We start from the raw sequence: 21838 nt of genomic DNA, 5'->3' as shown, positions 1-21838 counted from the left end.
ACAGGCTCCCTGGAAATTGGGGGCTATATGGGGAGGAGTTAAGAACAACTCCAATTGGGATCCCTGGGTGGCGCAACGGTTTAGAGCCTGCCTTTGGCCCAGGGTGTGATCCTGGAGACTGAGGATCAAATCCCACATCGGGCTCCCGGTGCATGGAGCCTGCTTCTCCCTCTGCCTATGTCTCTGCCTTTCTCTCTCTCTCTCTCTCTCTATCATAAATAAATTAAAAAATTTTAAAAAAAAGAACCACTCCAATTTAGCAGAACAGATTAAATACATTCCAGTTCCAAAGATGTGGTATTATGGACTCTATCCTTTTAAAAAAATTATTTATTCATTTATTCTTGAGAGACACAGACTGAGAGAGGCAGAGACACAGGCAGAGGGAGAAGCAGGCTCCTCGAAGGGAGCCCAATGTGGGACTCAATCCCAGATCCCGGGATCATGACCTGAGCCGAAGGCAGGCGCCCAACCACTGAGCCACCCAGGCATCCCGACTCTATTCTTTTTAATAAGAATTAAACAACCATAACCTTGTTAGAAAACTTCTGGGCAGTATCTAATAAAGCTGAAAATGCCAACCCTTTGAACAGACAATTCCACTGGTTTGGTTATATACCAAAAGACACAAATACAAATATTCATGGCAGCACTATTGGTAATAACCCCAAATTGAAGACAACCCAAGTGTCCATCAACAACAGAATGAATAAAGAAACCATACTGTATTCATACAATGGCCTCTCCTATAGCAATGACAAAGAACAACCTCCACCGAATGCATGCAACAACGTGGATGATTCTCACAGACAATATTGAGCAAAAGAACCCCTGCCCCCAAATAGTATAAACTGTATTGTATATTCTAGTACCTGTCTTGGTAAACATATGTATGCATTTCTCTTGAGTATATATTGAGGAATGAAATTACTGGAACATAGCTGTGGCAGCTTTTTAATCTATCACCTTAGCTGTGGTGAACTGCATTTTCCAGAATTCCCTTCCGATTACGGTGGGCCACAACAGACATTTTTGCACGAGATTTGGAGAGTGGAAGGAAAGCAGTGGCTGTATTGGTACACTTGCAAAATGTGGGCAGGAGCTTTGTAGCCCATAAACTTTGTTGCTGATCTGCTGGCTCGCTTCATTGACATGGGATAACAGTCAGGCCTGCAACTACTCCCCCTTTCCCTGGATCCTCCTTCAACTTCTTGGACTCTTGGGCCAGATAACAGAGGGCACCAGCCTCTACTGCTGGACACCCACATCATCAAGTAGGAACTAACACGAGTTCTAGTTTGTGATTAAAGGTTCCAGCTTATGCTAATGGATTCCAGTTTGTCCTTTCTCTCGCCTACTTTATATCCCTCTTTCCTTCCCAGTGGCCTGACCTGTGGGCTTTAAACTCCAGGATCAGTTGTAAAACCATAGTCTTACAGAGACCATTTAACAGTTACCCAAAGTCAAATTCCTGTAACAAATTCTTTTTGCTTCTCCAATAAAACCCTAACTGATACAACAGCATAGGCATATATTTCATTTTATATGAAACTGACAGGGATGCCTGGGTGGTTCAGCAGTTTGGTGCCTGTCTTTGGCCCAGGGCATGACCCTGCAGACCCAGGATCAAGTCCTGTGTTGGGCTCCCTGCATGGAGCCTGCTTCTCTCTCTGCCTATGTCTGCCTCTCTGTGTCTCTCATGAATAAATAAATAAAAACTTTTTTAAAAACCTGACAAACTGTTCTCTGAAATGGTTGTACTCATACTCCATCAGCAGAGTATGAGAGTTCCAGTTGCTCCACATTCTCATCAATACAAAAATCAGCAGTTAGTTTTGTAAAAACATGATACTGTGCAAAACCAAGGCAAGGCAATGGGCCGCCAGTCTTCAGCCTCTGCTCTGAACCTTGAGCCCTTGTGGAGGAAATTTCACAATATCAAGATCACAAATGCACATATTCTTTGTCCTAACAACCCCAGTTCTGGCACTGATCATGCAGATATACTTGCACAGGATACTAAACTATGAATGCATGAGGTTATTAATTGTTACATTATTGTTATTAAGAAAATAAGGTTAGAAACAGCTTAAATATCCAAAGAGAGGACTGATTAATTAAATTCTGTACAGACAATACAAAATACATGGCTTTAAAAACAGGAAATTTCAATGTTTTGATATGGAAAAATCTTTTATTAGTTGAGGTTCTCTGGAGAAACAGAACTAATGGCAGATGATATGGAGGCACATTTTTTTAATTTATTTATTTATGAGAGAGAGAGAGAGAGAGAGAGAGGCAGAGACACAGGCAGAGGGAGAAGCAGGCTCCATTCACCGGGAGCCCGACGTGGGATTCGATCCTGGGTCTCCAGGATCGCGCCCTGGGCCAAAGGCAGGCGCTAAACCGCTGCGCCACCCAGGGATCCCTGGAGGCACATTATATAGGTGATACAGATAGAGATTTATAAGACATAATTAGCTAATATGATGAAAGAGGCTGATCTACAGAATTGAGTCAGCAAGTTGGAACCTAGGAGAGTCAAATCCAAAGGCTGGCAGGCTCAAGACACAGGAAGAATTGACATTTCAGTTAGTGTCTGAGACAGAAAAAAAAAGTCAATGTCCCAGTTCAAAGGCCACCAAGAAGAAGAAATTTTCTCTGACTCAGGGAAGAGATATCTTCTTTATTTTATTCATGCCTTCAACTGATTGAATGAGGCCCACTCACATTAGGGAGTGCAATCTGCTTTATTCAGTCTACCTTTTTTTTTTTTTTTATGATAGTCACAGAGAGAGAGAGACAGAGACAGAGACACAGGCAGAGGGAGAAGCAGGCTCCATGCACCGGGACCCCGATGTGGGACTCGATCCCGGGTCTCCGGCATCGCCCCCTGGGCCAAAGGCAGGCGCCAAACCGCTGCACCACCCAGGGATCCCCTATTCAGTCTACCTTTAAATTTAAATGTTAGGGACGCCTGGGTGGCTGAGCAGTTGAGCATCTGCCTTAGGCCCAGGGCGTGATCCTGGAGTCCCAGGATCGAGTCCCACATCGGGCTTCCTGCACAAAGCCCGCTTCTCCCTCTGCCTATGTCTCTGCCTCTTTCTCTCTGTGCCTCTCATGAATAAATCTCAAAAAAAAAAAAAGTTTAAATGTTAATCTCATCTGAAAACACCCTCACAGAATATTTGACCAAATATCTAGGCACCTTGTGGCCCAATCAAGTTGGCATGTGACCATTACATATCTATAAAAGATCATATTGAGTGGAAATCAAGATAGAGGACAGAGTGGGTAGTATGTGTTCCCTTCATGGTTAAAAAATGGTGAGGAGAGTAACAATAAGGGTGCATATTTGCTTGTATTCACAAAAAGACGTTTTGGCAGAATGCACAAAAACTAAAAGGTTAACCCTATTAGAGGTGTATGGACACCAAAGAGACTTCTTACTTTTCTATGTGCATTAATTAGGTGTGTTTTTCTATGCAAAACATTAAGTTACAAAAAATTTTAAGTGCCACTTTGCATGCCTTCTCCTCTCTTCTAGGCTTGTAAACGCTTGGGGAGGCAAATCATGTTTTATGCTCATCTTTGTGTTTCTGGCATTTAGTACATCGTTGGCACTAATGCACATTTGAAGAATTAATGAATGAATGAACCAGAAGAAAGCAGATTTAGTGTGGGTCAGAAAGGGAAGAGTAGGGTAAGGATCAGAGGGGGAGAAATATGGCAATGGCTATTGGAGTTTGGAAGCTTGGGGAACAAGAGAGATATTTAAAGAAGAGTTATAGGATTATAATGTGTGATATAATTCACTTTCATATTTATTCCCAAGAAACATTCAATAAAATTCTCCATTGTTTTGGGGATTTAATTTGTAGGGTTTCAGATATGATTTTAGATTCAGGCATATCTGGATACTAGGAATAGCTGGGGTCAGCTTTGGAATTCAGGGAAGAGGAGGACTTGGCTCAGCCTCTAGCATGGAGAGAGTCAGCAGTTTCTTGAGAGGGTGATCCCTGCCACCAAACTTGTACTCTGGGACCACTGTGTTTCTGTCAGGCAGAACCATGCCCTAACCCACCTCCTGGTCCCCAAGCCCCTCTACAAACCATTCCTATCAGCTCCACACACAGGAATCTACAGATGTGGTCCATGATGACAGACCCAGAGAACAGAACTCTGGAGACCCAGTGCAGACTACAGCAAGATAACAGTGCTAGAGCTGAGGTCAATATGTGTGAGGGTTGGTGGTTAATTTGGGGAAGGTGAGGGTTGGTGGTTAATGTGGGGAAGGTAGAAGGTCAGGTTAAAGCCAATGTTAACCTGAGACCAGGCTGAGTGCAGAGAAGAAGCTCAGACCAAGGTTAGGAGTAGTCATCAATTTTTATTTTTATTTATTATTTGAGGAACTTAGGTGAACAGAATTTGACTACACATACTCCTTAGTTCATGACATTCTCTCTTGCTTGTCCATAAAGAGCCCACTATGAACACCTGTAAACCCACCACCTGTCCAAGGACTAAAACATTACAAATAACTTGCATGCTTCTTGCATCTCTGCCCTCCGCTTCCTCTCAGAGGTAACCACCCTCCTAGCTTTTACTCTTTTATTACTTTTTCCTCTTTGTGGTATACAGCTTCCAAAATGGATCCCAAGGATCCCTGTCTCCTAGTATTCACACCCACATGTACCACATCCCTTGAATGTGGGCTGGACCTCATGACTTACTTCTAATAAATAGGATACAACAAATGTGATGGATGTCACTTCTCTGATTACATTAGATAAGATTGTAACTGTGATCTTGCTAGCAGACTCCATTAACTCTCTCCTTCGCTGGCTTTGGTGAAGTAAGCTAATATACTTACTGGACAGGACCACATGGGAAGGAAATGAGGGCAGCACCAGCTAACAACCAGTAAGAAACTGAAACCCTCAGTCCAACAGCCTACAAAAAAAACTGAACTCTATCAACAACCACATGAACTTGGAAGTGATTTCTTCCCCAGTCAGGACTTCAGATGAAACCACAGCTCTAGCCAACAGTTTGATGGCAGCCTTAGGAGAAATTCTGAAGCAGAGGACCCAGCCTGGACTCTTGACCCACAGTAAATATGATATAATAAATGTGTGTTAAGACACTAAGTTTGTGGTAATTTCTTATACAGTGATGGATGCTAATACAAGTACTTTTCAATTATTTTCTATTACAGAGACTGTCACTGTGAACATCGCTGTACATGTGTTCCAAAATACAAAACACAAGAACTTAAATTTCCCTTGGTATATGTCCAAAAATAGAATCATGGGGTTCCAGAATGTTCTAGTAGTCACTAAATTATCAAGAGTTAGGGTCACTTCATGGCCATAGTGTCTTGGTCATGTTTGAGAGTCAAGCTTGGCTTCAGTTCACAGAGCTAGGGATGAGTCTGTGAGCAGGATAGGGAGTCAAGCAGAGGACAGATTTAGGGGTCAGTCCATGGGCAGAGTTGAGGGTGTGTGGTTACATTTGGGGAGAATCTGAGACCTGGGTCTGGAGTTGGGTTTTGACACTGTGAGGATGGATTTGGGGGTCAGTCTAAGACCAGGGTTAGAAGTTAGGCTGTTCTAGTGCACAAGACCTGACCCATATGATATCATCAGCCTACCAGGCAGTGGCTACCCAGGGCCCAGATGCCCATAAGATGAGCCCTGCTCTGGGCCTACAAGGCTCTTTCACTCAAAGGGAGGAGGTGGTGGCGGAGTGCAGCATAAGAGAGGCAAGAAATCTAGACAGAGAGAGAAGGCAGTCAAGGGAAAGATAGCACAACTCTTTAATGGGGGCCGTGTGATACCATACCTCCCAAGTATTCTCAAAGGTGCCCCACAGGAAGGGAGAGTAATTGGGACAGGCACAGCCCATGTCTTCCCCACTCCTCGCTGAACCCACTCATCCTTTCCTCTCCAGCTGCTGTGTTCCCCAGCCTCCATCTGGGTCCCAGGTGAGTGCCCGAGAGGGGCAAGGGTCTCCCTCAGCTGCCTGGGGCAGCTTCCTGCACAGCCCAGAGCACAGAGAACTAGCCTGGATGGAGACAACGCTGTCCTCAGAGCTGGGCTTGGACCTGTTTCTAGGAGTGTGGACCCAGCGGGAGCACTGCCTCTCAAGGCCCAGAGCAGGGAGCATCAAGATGGAGCCCCTGGGGCTGGGCGCTGCTTTGGGGAGCATGCCAGGTCTCTGCACGTGGCTCCTGGGTTCTGGAAAGCGGTCCATTCTCCTGACTCGGATGTAGTGGAAGAAGGTGGCTCAGCTCCAGGCTCCGCTCTAAAGGCTCCTGCCTCGCTGCCCCACCGCCCACCCCATACGCGCCCACCCCAAGGGAGGGACATGTTGGCTCCCAGGGAGGCTCATTGGACCTGCTGGCTCCGCCCGCCCATTCGTCCATCGGTAGGCCAGTGGGTGCGTGGGTGGGTGCTTCGGTGGCGGTGTCTGGGCTCTGGCGGGTACTGGGGTTTCCCGCTCGATCGGCCCGGGCTGTGGCTCGCGGCTCACCGCTCACCGCTCACCGCTCACCGCTGCTTACGCTCTGCCTGCTGGAGCCGCCGCGAGAGGTCGTCGATGCGCACGTTCTTCAGCTGGAGCAAGTGCTCCAAGCGCCTCACCTTCATCTGCAGGACCTGGGTCGTGTGGCACAGAGGTTAAGTCAGCTGCCTGCTGCCCTCTATCCCCACCACCGCAGGCCCTAAGCACCCATTGCCCCACCACTGCCAGCACCTTCCCAGGGCGCCCTCACCTGCACAGTCTCCTGAGAGGCCAACAGCTCCTGCTCTTTTTCGGCGATCTGGAGGACGAAGCTTGGGTCGCCCTGCACTGCCTGGCTATATCCTGGAGGCCGAGGCCCTGGCAACCGGCCCTCCCTGGAGTGGGAAGCTGCTTAGCAGAGGCTTGGACCTTGGGCCCCACTCTCACCCTTCCAAAGTCCCTCGGCCAGGCCCTCCCTCCCCATTCCCCTGAATCCTCCCCCTCCTGGTTCCTGCCTTCCCGGGAACAGCCTGCCCCACCCTTACCTGCCAGTGTTGGGGGATCACCAGGCCTGGTAAGATAGGAACTCCCAGCTTCCTTACCTGAGCTGGCCCCCTCCCTGGGGGTCCAGGGCACCTTCCCCTCCGGCCTTCCGGGACAAACCTGAGACAAGGCAAGTAGAGGAGTTAGCCATGCTAGAGTCCTATTTTCCCAATAGGAAGGTAGGACAGGAAGAAAGCTGCTCCTGAGAGGGAAGAAAAATAAAGGCCACTTTACCCACATCCATGTAGCCAGTGCCATCCTGGGGAGCCAGCTCCTGAAAGAAGCCCCGGGGTGTACTGTGAGATCGGGCTCGCTCATCCCCAAGGAATCCCATATCTCTTCCATGGTCTCCAAGGCCAGGCTCCCTCTGCCAGACTCCCTTCTCCCACACTTAGCAAGGTGGGGCTTCCTGCCGCCTGGGAAGCTTCCGCAAAGCAGTGGGAGATGTTTGAGCAGGGTGGCACCTGTAAGGAGCTGGTGCCCTGCTTCCTGCGCCTCTGGCGTTCCTCCAGGCGCTGCCTCAGCGGAATCAGTACTAGCTCCACCACGCCCGGCGCGCATTGAGCGATCTTGCGCATCACATCCTCTGGTACCGAGAAGTTCAGTTTGTTCAGCACTTTCCTGGAGGATAGACACAGGGATGGCAGACTGGGTCCTCGGGGAATTAAGTGAGGGACGTGATGGAGGAGGAAGTGGTGCGGCTGGGGCGAGGGGTGGGGGGTAAGCCGGGTTCTCAGGTATCCCATTTCCTTATCTCCTCCCCCAGTAAAAGAGTCCCTTGATTTCGTTATCAGATTCTGTCTGCGTTATGTCACCAACAGAATCCCAGCCTGGGCTCTGGGACTCCGTTGGAGACCTTAGGAGATGTGTGTGGGGGTGGGGGTGTTGGGGCAGCCCTGCCTGGGATCCGGGGGTAGGGGATGGAGATTCCGGTAGTGCACCAGGTATTCTGCTACCTGTTTAGGTGACCCCAGTTGCTGAGCTTCTGTTGGAGAGAGTTGGCAGGGACATAATTGTGCATCTCCACCATCTTGGGGAAGTAAAACTTGATGACTTCTGCGACCAGGACTGAGGAAATGCGAGCAGACAGAGAAAGTGGTGGGGGGGGGGGAGAAGGAGTAGGGAGAAGATGTGCACGGAATGGGAGAATCAGGGGTTGCAAAGTGGTAGGACCAAGCAGAGAGGTAGAGATGTGGAAAGGGAAAAGATGACAGGGAGGGAGGGGTGTTGAAGGAGAGGGAAAAGTGTTCAAGAAAGCAAGATCAGAAATCAGCAATCAGCCTCCAGTATTCCCCAGAGGAGTGGCATCCCACCCCCATTAACTCAGGCACATGAAAAGGTCACAGGTCCTCTAGTAGAGAATGAGTCTCAAGGACAGCCCATCAGGAGCCTGGGTTCCACCCTAGTCATTTACACGGATACTCCTGCATACACAGGTACACACACACACACACACACACACACGCAAACTCCAACCCTAAAGTACCAGGAAAGAGTCACAGATTCACACAAGCAGACACATGTGATAAGATCCCCCTATAGAGATGCATATAGGACAAAGTGTGTAGACATACAGGACACACACATGCCCATACATACACAAGTCCACATAAGGCACACACGCACACACAACACAGAGACACACAAACACATACACACACATTTTTTTCCATCACTCAAGTTCCAAGAGATAGTCACGAACATACACAAGCACAATAAGTCACACAGGGACCAATAAATGCATACAGAGATGCATACTCTGTCTTTAAAATCTCAGGAGAGAGTCTCAGATACAGAGACTCCTAACAATCACAAAGAAACACACATGTACACAAGACGTCCTACATGCATTCAGGACAGAATCATCAATAAACAAATGAATATACACATGCTCAGACTTCCACAAGACAGATATAAGGAATGCAGCAATGAGGGATGCCTGTTTGGCTCAGTGGTTGAGCATCTGCCTTAGGCTCAGGGTGTGATCCTGGGGTCGTGGGATGGAGTCCTGCATCAGGTTCCCTGCAGGGAGCCTGCTTCTCCCTCTGCCTATGTCTCCGCCTCTCTCTGTGTCTCTCATGAAAAAATAAATAAAATCTTTTAAAAAATACAGCAATGAACAAGAACACACAGAGAAATGGACAAAAACATACACAGACACACATCTTAGTCATTAAAGTCTCAGGAGTCACAGACTCACACAAACACACCACACATGCATAAAGGATAGAACAAGGGGACATACATATGGACACATGCACACTCACATTTCCATAGAGATAGAAACACACACACAGACACTTCTACAACTGAAGTTCTAAGAGATAGACACCCCCCAACAAACACACATACCCCCCCCACAAAAGCACAAAGAGACATATGCATACAGACCCCTTACACATATACACACAGAACAGAACGTGTCAACAAACATGGACACAAGGGATACACACAGGAGCGCACACACACTGAGGTGCACACCTCCATCACTGAAATCCCTGGAGAGATTTCGCTTGGGCCGGGACAGAGGTATGTTGTCTACCCACAGGTACAGCTGGTGCAACGCCTCCTCGTCCACGCTGCCCGCCATTGGCACCGTCGGCAAGGCCAGGCTGTTCTAGCCGTGCAGCGTCCAGCCTCAACCTCAGATCCCTCAGGCTCCTCTTCTCTTGCCACTGAGGGCGACGAGACCTGCCTCCACCCCTCTAATCCGGAGACTCTCCTCCCAGCTGGGAGCAGCCATATTGTTTCCTGAAACCATGGCAACTATCCTTGACTAGGCAGGGAGCAGGGATTTCTGGGAGTTGTAGTTCTCTCCCTCTCCTTACTCTCGGGCCCCAGCTTTGAAAGGCGATTAGGTGGCCTTGTCTTCCCAGCATCTGCGCCCACTTCACCTGATCAGCCATTGGCCCACTCAGGAACCTGCCAAAGCCAACCAGACCCTCAGAATCCCTGCATCAGCCTCCCCAGGGCTGGGATTTCCCCTTCTGGATCCTTTAGTGATCAGTCCCAAGTGAAGGCAGTATACCAATGTTTATCAGCTTTATCTGGCCATCCACTGTTAATCATCTGCTGCTTCCCATCTGGATTGTGTGATAGGCTGTGTGACAGTGCCTCCCTGCTGGGTCCCTCCTCAGAGCTCTGTGCTACTAAGGCCACCACCACTACTACCCTTCCCAGCAGTGTCCTGGTAGGGCTTTTAATATGAGACTCAGACTCCCAGGTTCAAGGCCAGTGCCTAGGGCAGGTTATTTAACTCTTTAACCCTATTTCCTCTTTGGTGAAGTGGGAATGGTTCTCACATATTTGTCCCAATGGGGTAATAGGGAGGAAAATGGGAAAGGTGTTTACAGAAGATCTGCATTTGTATGGGGACTGGGGGGATGGGAGTTGGCCACAGGTGTAAAAGCTGTAAGAGCTCCTGTAGACACTTTCACAACCCCCATCTCCTTTCAAAGAGCTATTCTTCCAAGGATTAAATGGATTTCAGTAGCCAAATCCACTTCAAAAGAGCACGAATTGTAGCAGGGTTAGGGATGTGGGTCCTTCCTTAATGAAGGGACACAGTAGCAGCCAATGAGCCAGAGAAGAAAGCTTGCTTCCACCAAAGGCTACCAATGTGGCTTTGGGTACAATCCTGGATCTTTCTGTGCCTGTTTTCTCATGGTTTTACTTCCCTCAAAGGGGATGTATGAGCATCTGAAGTGCTTAGCACAGCGCTTGGCACACAGCAAGGGCCCCATTTACATCAGTTGGTGCTACCATTAATGAGATGACCTCAGTTCCAGCAGAAGAGGAGACAAATGGAAATAATTTGCCTTGTTGGTATTTGAAGTAAGGGGCTGGGTTGAACAGGAGAAAGGCTACTGCTCCCCCCTTACTCCAGAGCAGGCCAGGGGGTAGGCTGGGCTTCCTTTTGACTTTCCAGTTTCCTCCTCCACAACTCAAATGGGGGTGGGGGATGATGATAAGGGGGAACCCAACTACTTTTTGCTGTCACTCAGTTTTACTGTCTTCAAGGTCTACAGGGGAAGCCTGAGCACCAGAAGTGTGGAAGGCCAAGTGTGGAATTGGCACTCTACTTTGTTTTAAAGTCATACATGGTGGCCTTGCCTTTCTAGAAGAGATCACACCCAGCGCAGGCAGGGGACAAAAGATGAACTAGACAGTCTACAACCCCCCAACATTCCAGGGTGGAGAGAGGAAGAACTGAAAGGAAGTGGTAGGGAGGGAAAGGCAGCAGTGACATGCCAGCCTTAGCGGAGCTGGGAAAACCGGTTTGGGGCCTGGAGCTGCCCGGCGGCCTCAAGCCCAGGCCCTCCCCCGGCTGGAACTGCTGGGGCCTATAGGCCTCAGTGAGGGAGGGGCTGAGCCATGAAAGGAGAAAAGGGGTAGGATCAGCAGAGACACCAGTCTTCACCTTTGGACTGGGGTGCCCCCAGCCTTTTTCGGGGTGCAATCTGTCCCAGGAATTTTCTCTTCCTCCTGCCACTGTCCCCAGGATAGCCACCAGGCTCGGAGATGCCAATCACCAAAAGGTCTAAAGGGTTCCCTCTTAAGGCATCAAAGATAAACCAAGGGATGCCCTGTATGTTCCTCCAGACTCCAACCTGGACCACAGAAGTTGCCCCAACACCCCTTTTGCTCTGCCTTCTGACTCCAATCCTGCAAGGATCTTCTTGGGCTTGATAGGCCTGGTTGCCGGTGTAATTTGGCCCAAGAGGGATTGTTGGCTCCCTCCCTCCTCTCCTACCCGACTGACCCCCAGCTTCTTTCTAACCCCAAAACAGTGCAAGGCCTGGCCTTCCTCAAACCCAAGCCAGTGTGAATATGTCACCTGCCTCCCCAAGCCTAGACAGTATTTAGATATGGAGGTGGCCCCTCACCCCAGTCAGGGCCTCAGCTGTGGCTACCCTCTCAACACTTGGCTCCATGTCCCACCAGAACAAGGACCAGAGGGAACCAGGAAAGGACGTGTTCCCAAGACAGACGCAAGCCCAGACCATGAAGGATGCACCCTTGGCTGTTAAAACGTTCACCCCCACAAAAGGGGGGTGGACGGATTTATTGAATTCAGACTGGCAAAGGAGCGGCTGGATGGCTGGACTATGGGCCCAGCCCCAGGCCCCCTGCCCAGGATAGGGCCCTGCCAGAGAGGGAGGAGAGGCATGGCCCCTGCAGCTACCCACAAGGGAAGTGCCCATTACCACTCCCCTGGAGGGCCTCTTGGGAACCTCCAATCTGGGAAGAAAACCAAGGGCCAAAGTAACCTGGACTGGACCAGAGAAAGGGATTGGGAAGATGGGGAAGCAGGCAGAGGCAGGCTCAGGAGCCTGTGGTGAGTTAGACTGTGCTTCTCAAGGCGGCCCAGGGGCAGGGGTGGGGGGCTGCCAGCCTTGTGGGGGCCTAGGCTGGACCTTCCTCTGGAGCCCTTCCCAGAATGGCTTTGGGGTCCCCCCTACCAAAGACCTGGCGTGGACGGCAGAGGGGAGAGGCACTCTCCGGCCAGGAGCTGCCAGGGCCCATCCCTGGCTGCTCCTGTGGCCTAGTCCACTGATGGCACGGTGTGGTAGCACCGGACAGCTCCCCACCCTCCCCACCTGATCCCCCAAGCCCAGGGGCAAATGGGGAGGAAAGAGGACTCTGAGAAAGAGGCAATAAGCAGGCAGTGAGGCTGACGCCAGCCCTGGGCCCTATGGAGGTGGCTGGGCCTGTCACCCGGCCCAGGGAACATCACTAAAGGATCTGGAGCTCCCCACTCTGGCTCCACCTGCAGCAGTCGCCCAGAGAGTTCTCCACCCTGGGCTGGTGCTGCCACATCCGGGTAGGGCATGGCTAGGCCCAGTGGCTCAACTCTGATGTCCAAGACCCCGAACTCCCGCCTGTCTGGCGTGGTTCTTTCTGGTCACGTGGACCAGATCGTGTTCCAAGTGAAGGATGTGGCTCTGCACTCGGTCGTCGATGGGGAAGGAAGTAAGGTACCTCTTGACCATAGCAAAGTAAGCCATGGCCTCCCCAAAGCTAGGAACAGGCACCTCATCACCATCCTCCTCCTCATCTTCATCATCTTCATCCTCCTCATCCTCCTCCTCTTCCTCCTCTTCCTCACTGTCAGACTCTGAGTCCTCTTCACCCTCCAGGAAATGGAGGGTTGGGCACTGGGCCTCCTCCTGGGCACCGTAGCCCCCAAAGCTGCCACCGGCTTCCACTACCCCCTGGGCCCAGTCCTCGGCCTCCAACCCCTCAGAGGAGCTCTCTTCCTCCTCTTCCTCCTCCTCTTCATCACTGTCATCAACATCACCCTCCTCTTCCACCTCCTCTTCCTCCCCCAACTCCTCTCCTTCCCCCCCTTCCTCCTCCTCGCCTTCTTCTTCCTCCTCCTCCTCCTCCCCTTCACCCTCCTCCTCCTCTTCCTCCTCTTCTTCTTCCTCCTCTTCCTCCTCCTCCTCTTCCTCCCCCTCACTCTTGAGGGCAGTGGTGATGGTGGCATTTGGGCCACCCCCGAAGCCAGCCTCACGGAAGCAGGCAGCTATGTCCGAAGGCTCCACTGCCTGCCAGGCAGCAGCCACAAAGTGCAGGGCCTCCATCAAACCTAGCTGCAGGCCCGAGCGATCCTGGCCCTCTAGTGCGGCCATGGCCTTGAGGAGCATAGCCTGGCGGTAGTGGCCCTTCACCTGTTGGACCACTCCCCGCTCCAGCGGCTGCACGGTGCCCGGAGGGAAGAAAGCCAGCTGTACGTGCCGCAGGCCCGAGGTATCCAGGGACTGGGCAGCCAGGCGGCCAGCCAGCAGCAGGACCCGGCGAGACTCCGCAGCCATGCGAGTGTCCAGGGCCTTCAGGTACTTGGCCAGGGCCTGGGTGGTAACACCACCCTTAGAGTTGGCCGTGTAGTCGCAGGGCAGGCCAGCTTGGCCTGCACGGGGCTTGGCCGACTTGCCGGCCACCAGCGGGGGCAGCTTCTCGCTGCCGTCTGCGTTGGCGCACAGCAGGACACTCAGGCGCTGGGTGGCCCTGCGCGCCCGGCCGTCGCTGCCGCACAGCCCCGCAGCCTGGTCGGGCAGGAAGTCGTACCATAGGCTGGTCTCGATGGCGCTGAACACGTCCTGGGAGGCGTAGCCCTCGGCCACCGACGGCGGCTGCTCCTCCCGAGCGCGCCAGCCCGTCGAACCTCCGCCACCGCCCTCCGAAGGCACCGCAGGCGGGCTGGCGGGGGCCGCCGGGGGCCGGGGGGCAGCACTGCGCGACCGAGCGCGGGCCACACCGCTGCAGGACACCACCCCGTGGCGCCGGCGGAAGCGGTCCAGCCAACCGTTGGAGGCGGTGAAGTCGTCCATGCCCAGCTCCTCGGCTATACGCAACGCCTTCTCCTTGAGGATGATGCCCTTGACGGGTAGGCCAGCGGCGCGGATCTGCTGAAACCAGGCGATGAGCAGCCCCTCGAGCTTGTCGTAGGGGGACAGCTTGTTGGTCTTGCGGCAGGTGGAGGCCACCCCGTACTTGCGCTCCGACGCCAGGATGGCGCGCTTGTTCTTCAGGATGGTGCTCAGCGTGGACGGCGGGATGTTGAAGCGCCGCGCGATCTCGCCCTTGCGCAGGTCCGGGTTCTCCTCCACCTCCTGGATGATCCGCGACTTCTCCCGGAACGTCAGCTGCCGCCGCTTGGGGCCCATCCCGGCGCGCCCCCCGCCCCGGGGCCCGGCGCCACCGCCGCCACCCCGGGGCGGGGGGCCCGGGCCCGCGGCGGGGGGCACCTGGCGGCCTCTCCCGCGCGCCCCGCCCGAGACAAAGCGGCTCGCGGGGCGGCGGGCGGGGCGGCGACCCGGCCGGGCCGGGGACACCTTCGGGGGCGCCGGCGGGCGCGGCGCCGGGCGGCGGGCGGCAGGCGGCGGGCGCGGGCGAGGGCGGGCGGCGCGGGCGCGGAAGGCAGGAAGTGCCGCGGCGCGGGGAGCGGGGAGCGCGGCGAGCGGGGCGGAGCGGGCGGAGCGGGATCTCGCGGGAAGCGCGGGGACGCCCGGCGCCGCCTCCCCGCCCTCCGCGCCCACCCCCCCCCCCCGCCACGCTGCCCCGGGCCGACCGCGGGGGGGCGCTGCGGCCTGCTGGACCCGCCGGCGCTCGAGCGGCCGGCGACCTGCGGGCAGGGGCATCGGACAGGCCTCTGCACCCAGCGGGCAGCGATCTGCTGCGCATAAAGAATAACAACTGTGTTTTGTGGGGGGCTTTTGTTTGTTTTGTCACAGCAAAAATAGTTCACGCCTTTTGAGGAAACTGAAAAATACGGGAAACTAAAAATCACCTTTCACCTCAACACCTGGAGAGATGCGCACAGGTAACATTTTGATACGTTTCCTTCCAGTCTTTTCTCTAGGCTCATGCAGTTTTCTTTTTAAAAACTTATTGCATAAACCTGTCATCAGATGTATAGACTGTGTATCTGGCATCTCCTGCTGTTTTACCTGGCATCGAATGATGAGAATTTTGCCACGTCGATAAAATATTGCCAACATACTTTTTAATGGTTGTATATTGTTCCAATTATGGGTGAACACCAATCTATGTACAGCCTATTGTTATACATTTAGGTTATTTTTATAAGCAACATTACAATTTTTAATCTATTTGATAGTAATCCCATAATCCATAGGTAAACCCCAGTAACATCTCTCTCTGTGTGTCACTTTCTGGGCTTTTCCGTGCATACAGACATAAATGTTTGTATTTTCACCTACAGAAATAATATATGTATATGAATCCCTGAAACCTCCTCCTGTACTGAACACATAAAAATGAGATATTCTTTTTTTTTTAATTTTTATTTATTTATGATAGTCACAGAGAGAGAGAGGCAGAGACACAGGCAGAGGGAGAAGCAGGCTCCATGCACCGGGAGCCTGATGTGGGATTCGATCCCGGGTCTCCAGGATCGCGCCCTGGGCCAAAGGCAGGCGCCAAACCGCTGCGCCACCCAGGGATCCCAAAAATGAGATATTCTTAAAACAATGAATGCATTGCAGTGTTTTAAAAAATCTCTTAGGGTAGCCTGAGGTGTAGTCAGAGAGGAAGCCTGTGACCCAGGGGCATGGGCTGAGGACCTGGGGCTGATTAAGGCTTCAAGTGAGGGGGCGTGTACAAAGAAGAAAAGAGGACCAGGGACAGTGCCCTGGGCTCTCCAAGGTTAAGGGTTCAAGAAACGACTAACAAGAAATTCATGAAAAACAGCTGAAGAGATAAGAGCAACATCAAGCCAGTGTGGTGTTTCTGTAGGCCGGGTGAAGAAAGTTTACTCACTGCTGTGTTCGTGTGTATTTTTCTTTTCATATGTGTTTTGGCCATTTGAATCCTGTGATTTTTTTCATACTCTTTGCTGATTTTTCTCTTTTCTCTTGTATTTGCCTTTCTGGGGACTTCTAGGAGCTCTTCATAGGCTCTGAACACAAAATCTTTGTTAAGTATGTTGCAAATATGTTCTTCCAGTCTGCCAGCTGTCCTTTAATTTAGCCTAGGGAAATCTTAGATATGGAAAGTTTGTAAACCTTTAGGTAGGCAGGTCTGTCAAATTTTTCCTTTATTGCTTCAGGGTTTTGTGTCTTAGTTAGGCCTTTCCCACTCCTGAGACATAAAAAATATTCTTCTAATCACCAGATCTAGGAGAAAATGTGGGAGACTTTTCCCTACAGGAGCCAAATCAGTTCTTGGTCCATAATAGGCGATGGTCTGTATGCAAAGGTGAGTGTAGGGCTACCTGTCTGAGACTCCCTGCTATACATTTTCAGGAAACCATGTCAACATTTTGGTGATTTCATCCATATGTCCCTCCTGGCTCTTCACCCATCCTGGCTTACAATCAATGTGTGCTTGGGTGAATGCAGTGTGGGTAGGCTTATTTTTCCTACTTTGCTGAATTTCCCACTTTTTTTTTTTTTTTTTCAATAAGTGAGTATAACAGGTCTTTTAAAATGAAAAGGAGGAGATCCCTGGGTGGCTCAGCGGTTTAGCGCCGCCTTTGGCCCGGGGTGTGATCCTGGGCTCCCGGCACGGAGCCTGCTTCTCTCTCTGCCTGTGTCTCTGCCTCTTTCTCTCTCTCTCTCTCTCTCTCTCTCTCTGTCTGTCTATCATGAATAAATAAATAAAATCTTAAAAATAAAATAAAATGAAAAGGAGACCGGAAAGCTCCCAGGGTTCCAGGTGGATTGGCATGGGGATTGCTCAGTTTAGAGGGAGTGGAAATGGACCCTATGCCCGGCTACAGGCAGTGGGTAGATGAGATGTCTAGAAATGGCTGTGTAATCAGCACATGTGTGTGGCTTTTTTTTTTTTTTTGGTCCTGGAAATGGCCATACCAGTATCCTCTGTATGGCACCAAGAATGGGCCTAGAAATTGAAGACAATGTGGGCCTGCTGATGGAGGTGGATACAGGAAAAAGGTTGTCCAGCCATTTGAGGACATCTCCAGAGTTCCTAGAGCCAAAAGTCCCAAGAGAAATACCTTATCTCTCCCCCAGTCCTCCATAATTCTATTCATGCTTTCATTTTTTAACAGCTTTATTGAGATATATTTCACATATCATACAATTCACCCATTTAGCATATACAATTAATTGACACATGGAACTATCATCACAATTTTAGAACATTTTTATCACCTTAGAAAGAAATCCCATAGCCTTTAGCTACTATCTCCCTATCCACTCCCTGCCCCTTCCCCAGCCCTAAGCAACCACTGATCTACTTTCCATCTGTAGGTTTCCCTGTTCTGGACACTTCATATGAATGAAGTGATATGTGTATGTGTATATATGAATGAAGTGATAAGTAATATGTGTCTTTTATGACTGGCTTTTTTCACTTAGCCTCATGTTTTCAGCATTCATCCATGATTAAGCCTCAATTGGTACTTTATTCTTTTCTTACAGCTGAATGATATTGTATTGTATAGATGCATGACACTTAAAAAATGTTTTATTTATTTATTTGACAGGGAGCACACAAGCAGGGGGGAGAGGGGGTGGCAGGCAAGCAGAGACCCTGACATGGGGCTCAATCCCAGGACTCTGGGATCCTGACCTGAGCTGAAGGCAGATGCTTAACTGGGTAAGCCACCCAGGTGCCTTGATATATGACATTTTTATGTATTTGTCATTTGATGGACATTTGGATTATTTCCGTGTTTTGACAGTTATGAATAATGCTGCTATAAACACTTGTTTACTAGTTTTTGTGCAGACATATGTTTTCATTTTTCTTGGGTATATACCTAGGAGTGGAATTGCTGGGTCATATGGTAACTCTATGTTTAATTGTTTGAGGAGCTGCCAGATTGAGATCACAGTCTTTTAATTAACTTAAAAATTATACCTGTTCTTTTGAAAATATTTGAAAATACTGAAAATTTTGAGGGTAGAAACATTTAATTCCACTACTCAGAGACTATCCTTGTGGGATACTTTATCATGCATATTGTTTTTAATGGGACTACACTTGGCATGATATTTTGTAGCCCATATTGTGAACATCTTTTCATGTCAGTAATTATTTCCATCAGTGAGTTTCAAACTTCTTTTGCTCTAGGAACCCTTTCTTCAAAAGACTATTTTCTGAAAGCCCAATATGTAATCATTCAAATATTAACAATTAGCATCCCTACTCGCCCCCATGCCTGTTCTCTTTAAAATTTGCGGGTATTACGCAGTATAGAGGAGTCATTTCATTAGCTACACCCCTGTAAATACACCCAGCTAGCTCTCTGTATCTCATTGCTATTAATGGTGGTTCAATGACCATATATCTGTGTGTACTTTTATCATCTCTTTAAGAGAAATCCCTAGAAGTGTTATATTGGGTCAAAGGCCAACCTTGGACTTGGGCCTATATGAGGTGCTAGGAGATGGAAGGAGAGGCAGATGACTTGGTCTCTGTTCTTTATCAGCTCAGTTAGCTTGAGGAAATGAAGTTCAGGAAAGGGAAAAGGAGATTTCAATAAATAAAGCCATACCTTCCAATAGTTCCCTTTTCTTTTTCTTTTTAAGTAGGCATCACGCTGGGCCTAGAGCCCAGTGTGGGTCTTGAACTCACAACCCTAAGATCGAGACCTGAGCTGAGATCAAGAGTCATATGCTTAACCAACTGGGCTACCCAGGCATCCCCTAATAGTTCCCTTTTATGAATTAATTCTGTGTGTACCTGTTCCATCAGTGTGAAAGCTAATAACCTAATGTTCAGCATTAGGGAATTAAATATATGGCATTATGGTACTAATTAATATGGATCCATCTTCAAGTAAAATGAAGAAAGCAAGGTGTAAAACAATGTTTCACATACTGTTTGCTATATTTGTAAAAATATGGACATACATATGCTTATACATACCTGCACTGTGCACTCCAGTAGCCATGAGTCCCATGTGGCTATCGAGCATGTGAAATGTGGCAAGTCTAAGCTGAGATGTGCTGTAAGTGTCAAATGCACATTGGACTTTGAGACTTGGTATCAAAAAAAAAAGGTACCTAAACTATCTTTTAAATTTTTTTAGATTTTTTATTTATTTGTGATAGTCACACACAGAGAGAGAGAGAGAGGCAGAGACACAGGCAGAGGGAGAAGCAGGCTCCATGCACCGGGAGACCGACGTGGGATTCGATCCCGGGTCTCCAGGATCGTGCCCTGGGCCAAAGGCAGGCGCCAAACCGCTGCGCCACCCAGGGATCCCCAGGTACCTAAACTATCTAATTAATAACTCTTATATTGATAATGTGTTGAAATGATAATATTTTGAATATGTTAGGTTAAATAAAATATTAAAATTTCAGCTGTCTCTTTTTATATTTTTTATTCTTTATTTTTATTTTTTTTTAAAGATTTTATTTATTTATTCATGAGAGACACAGAGACATAGGCAGAGGGAGAAGCGGGCTCCCCGATGCCGGACTTGATCTCAGGATCCCGGGATCACCACCTTAGCCAAAGGCAGACACTCAAACCCTGAGCCACCCAAGCGTCCTTCTTTTAATATTTTTTGGTGTGGCTACTTGGAAATTTTAAGTTCTGAATATGGCTCATATCTGTGCCTCCCCATTATGTTTCGATTGCCTACAGCTGTCACAGACTATCTCCAGAATATGCAACAAACTCATATTGGTGGCTGCCTCTAGGCAGGGGTGCTGAAAGTTTTTAGTAGGGTGGGAGACTGACTTTTCACTGCTGTTTTGTACCATTTGAATTTTGTCCCTTGTTTGAATTTTTGGTACCATGTGCCAATTAAAAAAAAAACATTTATCGTGTTAGAAGCCACGAGAAAAGGCACTGGAAAAGTGAATACTGCAAAAAAGATGCTGTGTGGGAACAGGCTTGGAGAAGCAGAAGGATTCTGCAAACGTGATAATTTTTTCTTCTTTTCTGCCAAGGTACTGGGGTCACACTAGACCTCCTTAAGTAAGCCCAGAGCTTGATGTGTACAATCCAGAGCCAGGGTATTCTTTTCATGGGACGTGGAGGTTTCTGCAGCCAAGAACTGTCATTGTACTCAGGACTTGGTTGGATGGGAGGAGTCATTCCTCCTATGATAGAATTGCAAATATTTATTTTAGCTTATTTTTATTGACTACCTTTTTTTTTTTTTAATTGAGCACATAATCTGTGATCTAATTGGTGATTGGGGAAGACACAAAGAGCCGACGTGTAGGATGCTCTGAAATGACCCTTCTGTGGTCTTGGCCTTTCCTCACTGGCCCAGAGGTGACCTCTGAGTGTGGGATTTCAAAGGATTCAAGGGTATAATACTCCCTCACTTTTTGTTGGCCACACACACACACCCTCCCCACACCCTGTAGAAGTGTGTGTGTGTGTGTGTGTGTGTGTGTGTGTTGGAAGGGGATACCTGTTGGGTTGATTTTGAAAATGCAACCCCTTGGTATTATTTCTGGTGTTTGAGGTGGGAGGCCCACAGAGTGTCTCCTCCTCCCTCTGACCTCTCAGGACAGTTGCATCCTGGGCTGTGAGTAGTGGCTGGAGGCTGGGAACTGGATCCTTGATCCAGGGTGGATGGACCTGAAACCTCAGCCCTGTCCAGCATGAAGCATAGCACCTGACACATCACAGAAGCTGAGAAAAATGTTGGGTGAAGGAAAAGTCATGATCTGCACCATCCTACCCCTCTTACATAGGACTGGGGTCTTTGTATCCCCTTCTTCCACAAGTCCCCTAGCCCACTCAGCCCCACACAGGCCAGGCCTTCCCTTCTGCCACTCCCACCCACTGCCCGTGGAACCAGAGGGATGAGGCTGCAGAGAAGGGAAGCAAAGCCTCAGTTCCTGCTTTCCTGAGCTGTGTTCCACCCAGCCAGAGGCCATCTCCTTGCTGGGGAGATGAGATGCAGAAGCACTTACTGCTAATTCACTTTTTACTGTAGCCTTCCAGGGCTCATTCCAGGAAAGCAGGATTGCTGAAAAGTCATCAGTTATAAGATGCTCATTTTAAACTAGTGACAGATTCCGTTTCCTTGGTCATCAAAGAAATACCAATTAAACAATGTGATGCCCTCGACATCACATTAGCCAAACCGTCAGTGGGCATGAGATTATTTCCATAACTTGGTTCTGAGGTTGGAACACTTTCTTTGGCCCCCGTCGCCAAAACCTCAGCCATTAGAGCCTCCACTGAGACTGCTGGAGAAAACAAGACCCCCTGGGGTCATCTGTAACCCGGGGCCCCATGAGTTACACGTAGGTCCCCACCTCGGGTCTACCTCCAGTGCCGGGTGTGTGGGGAGGCCCCGCTGGCTACTGACGCTTCACGGACA

The 21838-nt window shown here is 49.7% G+C and overlaps 2 protein-coding genes across 5 annotated transcripts; both read right to left on the bottom strand.

Annotated features, from left to right (window-relative positions):
• Window positions 1-5785: 5785 nt before the first annotated feature.
• On the bottom strand, window positions 5786-11913 carry SPEF1 (sperm flagellar 1). 4 transcript variants are annotated; one of them, XM_038571714.1, is made up of 8 exons: window positions 9529-11913; window positions 8004-8115; window positions 7512-7668; window positions 7282-7321; window positions 7107-7167; window positions 6776-6899; window positions 6556-6659; window positions 5786-6259 (listed from the first exon to the last, which is right to left on the bottom strand). In XM_038571714.1, exons 1-8 carry the CDS (start codon window positions 9635-9637, stop codon window positions 5935-5937), a joined length of 1032 nt encoding a protein of 343 aa, XP_038427642.1. In that variant the 5' UTR covers window positions 9638-11913; the 3' UTR covers window positions 5786-5934. The 4 variants fall into 4 exon arrangements, with proteins under 4 accessions (XP_038427642.1, XP_038427643.1, XP_038427645.1 ...); XM_038571715.1 differs by having other exon boundaries at window positions 5786-6263; window positions 6566-6659; XM_038571716.1 differs by having other exon boundaries at window positions 6003-6263.
• A 153-nt stretch (window positions 11914-12066) lies between these two features.
• On the bottom strand, window positions 12067-14751 carry CENPB (centromere protein B). The gene has a single exon (XM_038571713.1). It carries the CDS (start codon window positions 14715-14717, stop codon window positions 12897-12899), a length of 1821 nt encoding a protein of 606 aa, XP_038427641.1. The 5' UTR covers window positions 14718-14751; the 3' UTR covers window positions 12067-12896.
• Between the last annotated feature and the right edge of the window lie 7087 nt (window positions 14752-21838).

Source organism: Canis lupus, chromosome 24 (assembly GCF_011100685.1).
Source record: "Canis lupus familiaris isolate Mischka breed German Shepherd chromosome 24, alternate assembly UU_Cfam_GSD_1.0, whole genome shotgun sequence".
NCBI classification, from domain to species: domain Eukaryota; kingdom Metazoa; phylum Chordata; class Mammalia; order Carnivora; family Canidae; genus Canis; species Canis lupus.
Note: the sequence above shows the minus strand (reverse complement) of the source record. Positions and strands in the feature narration are given on the sequence as shown.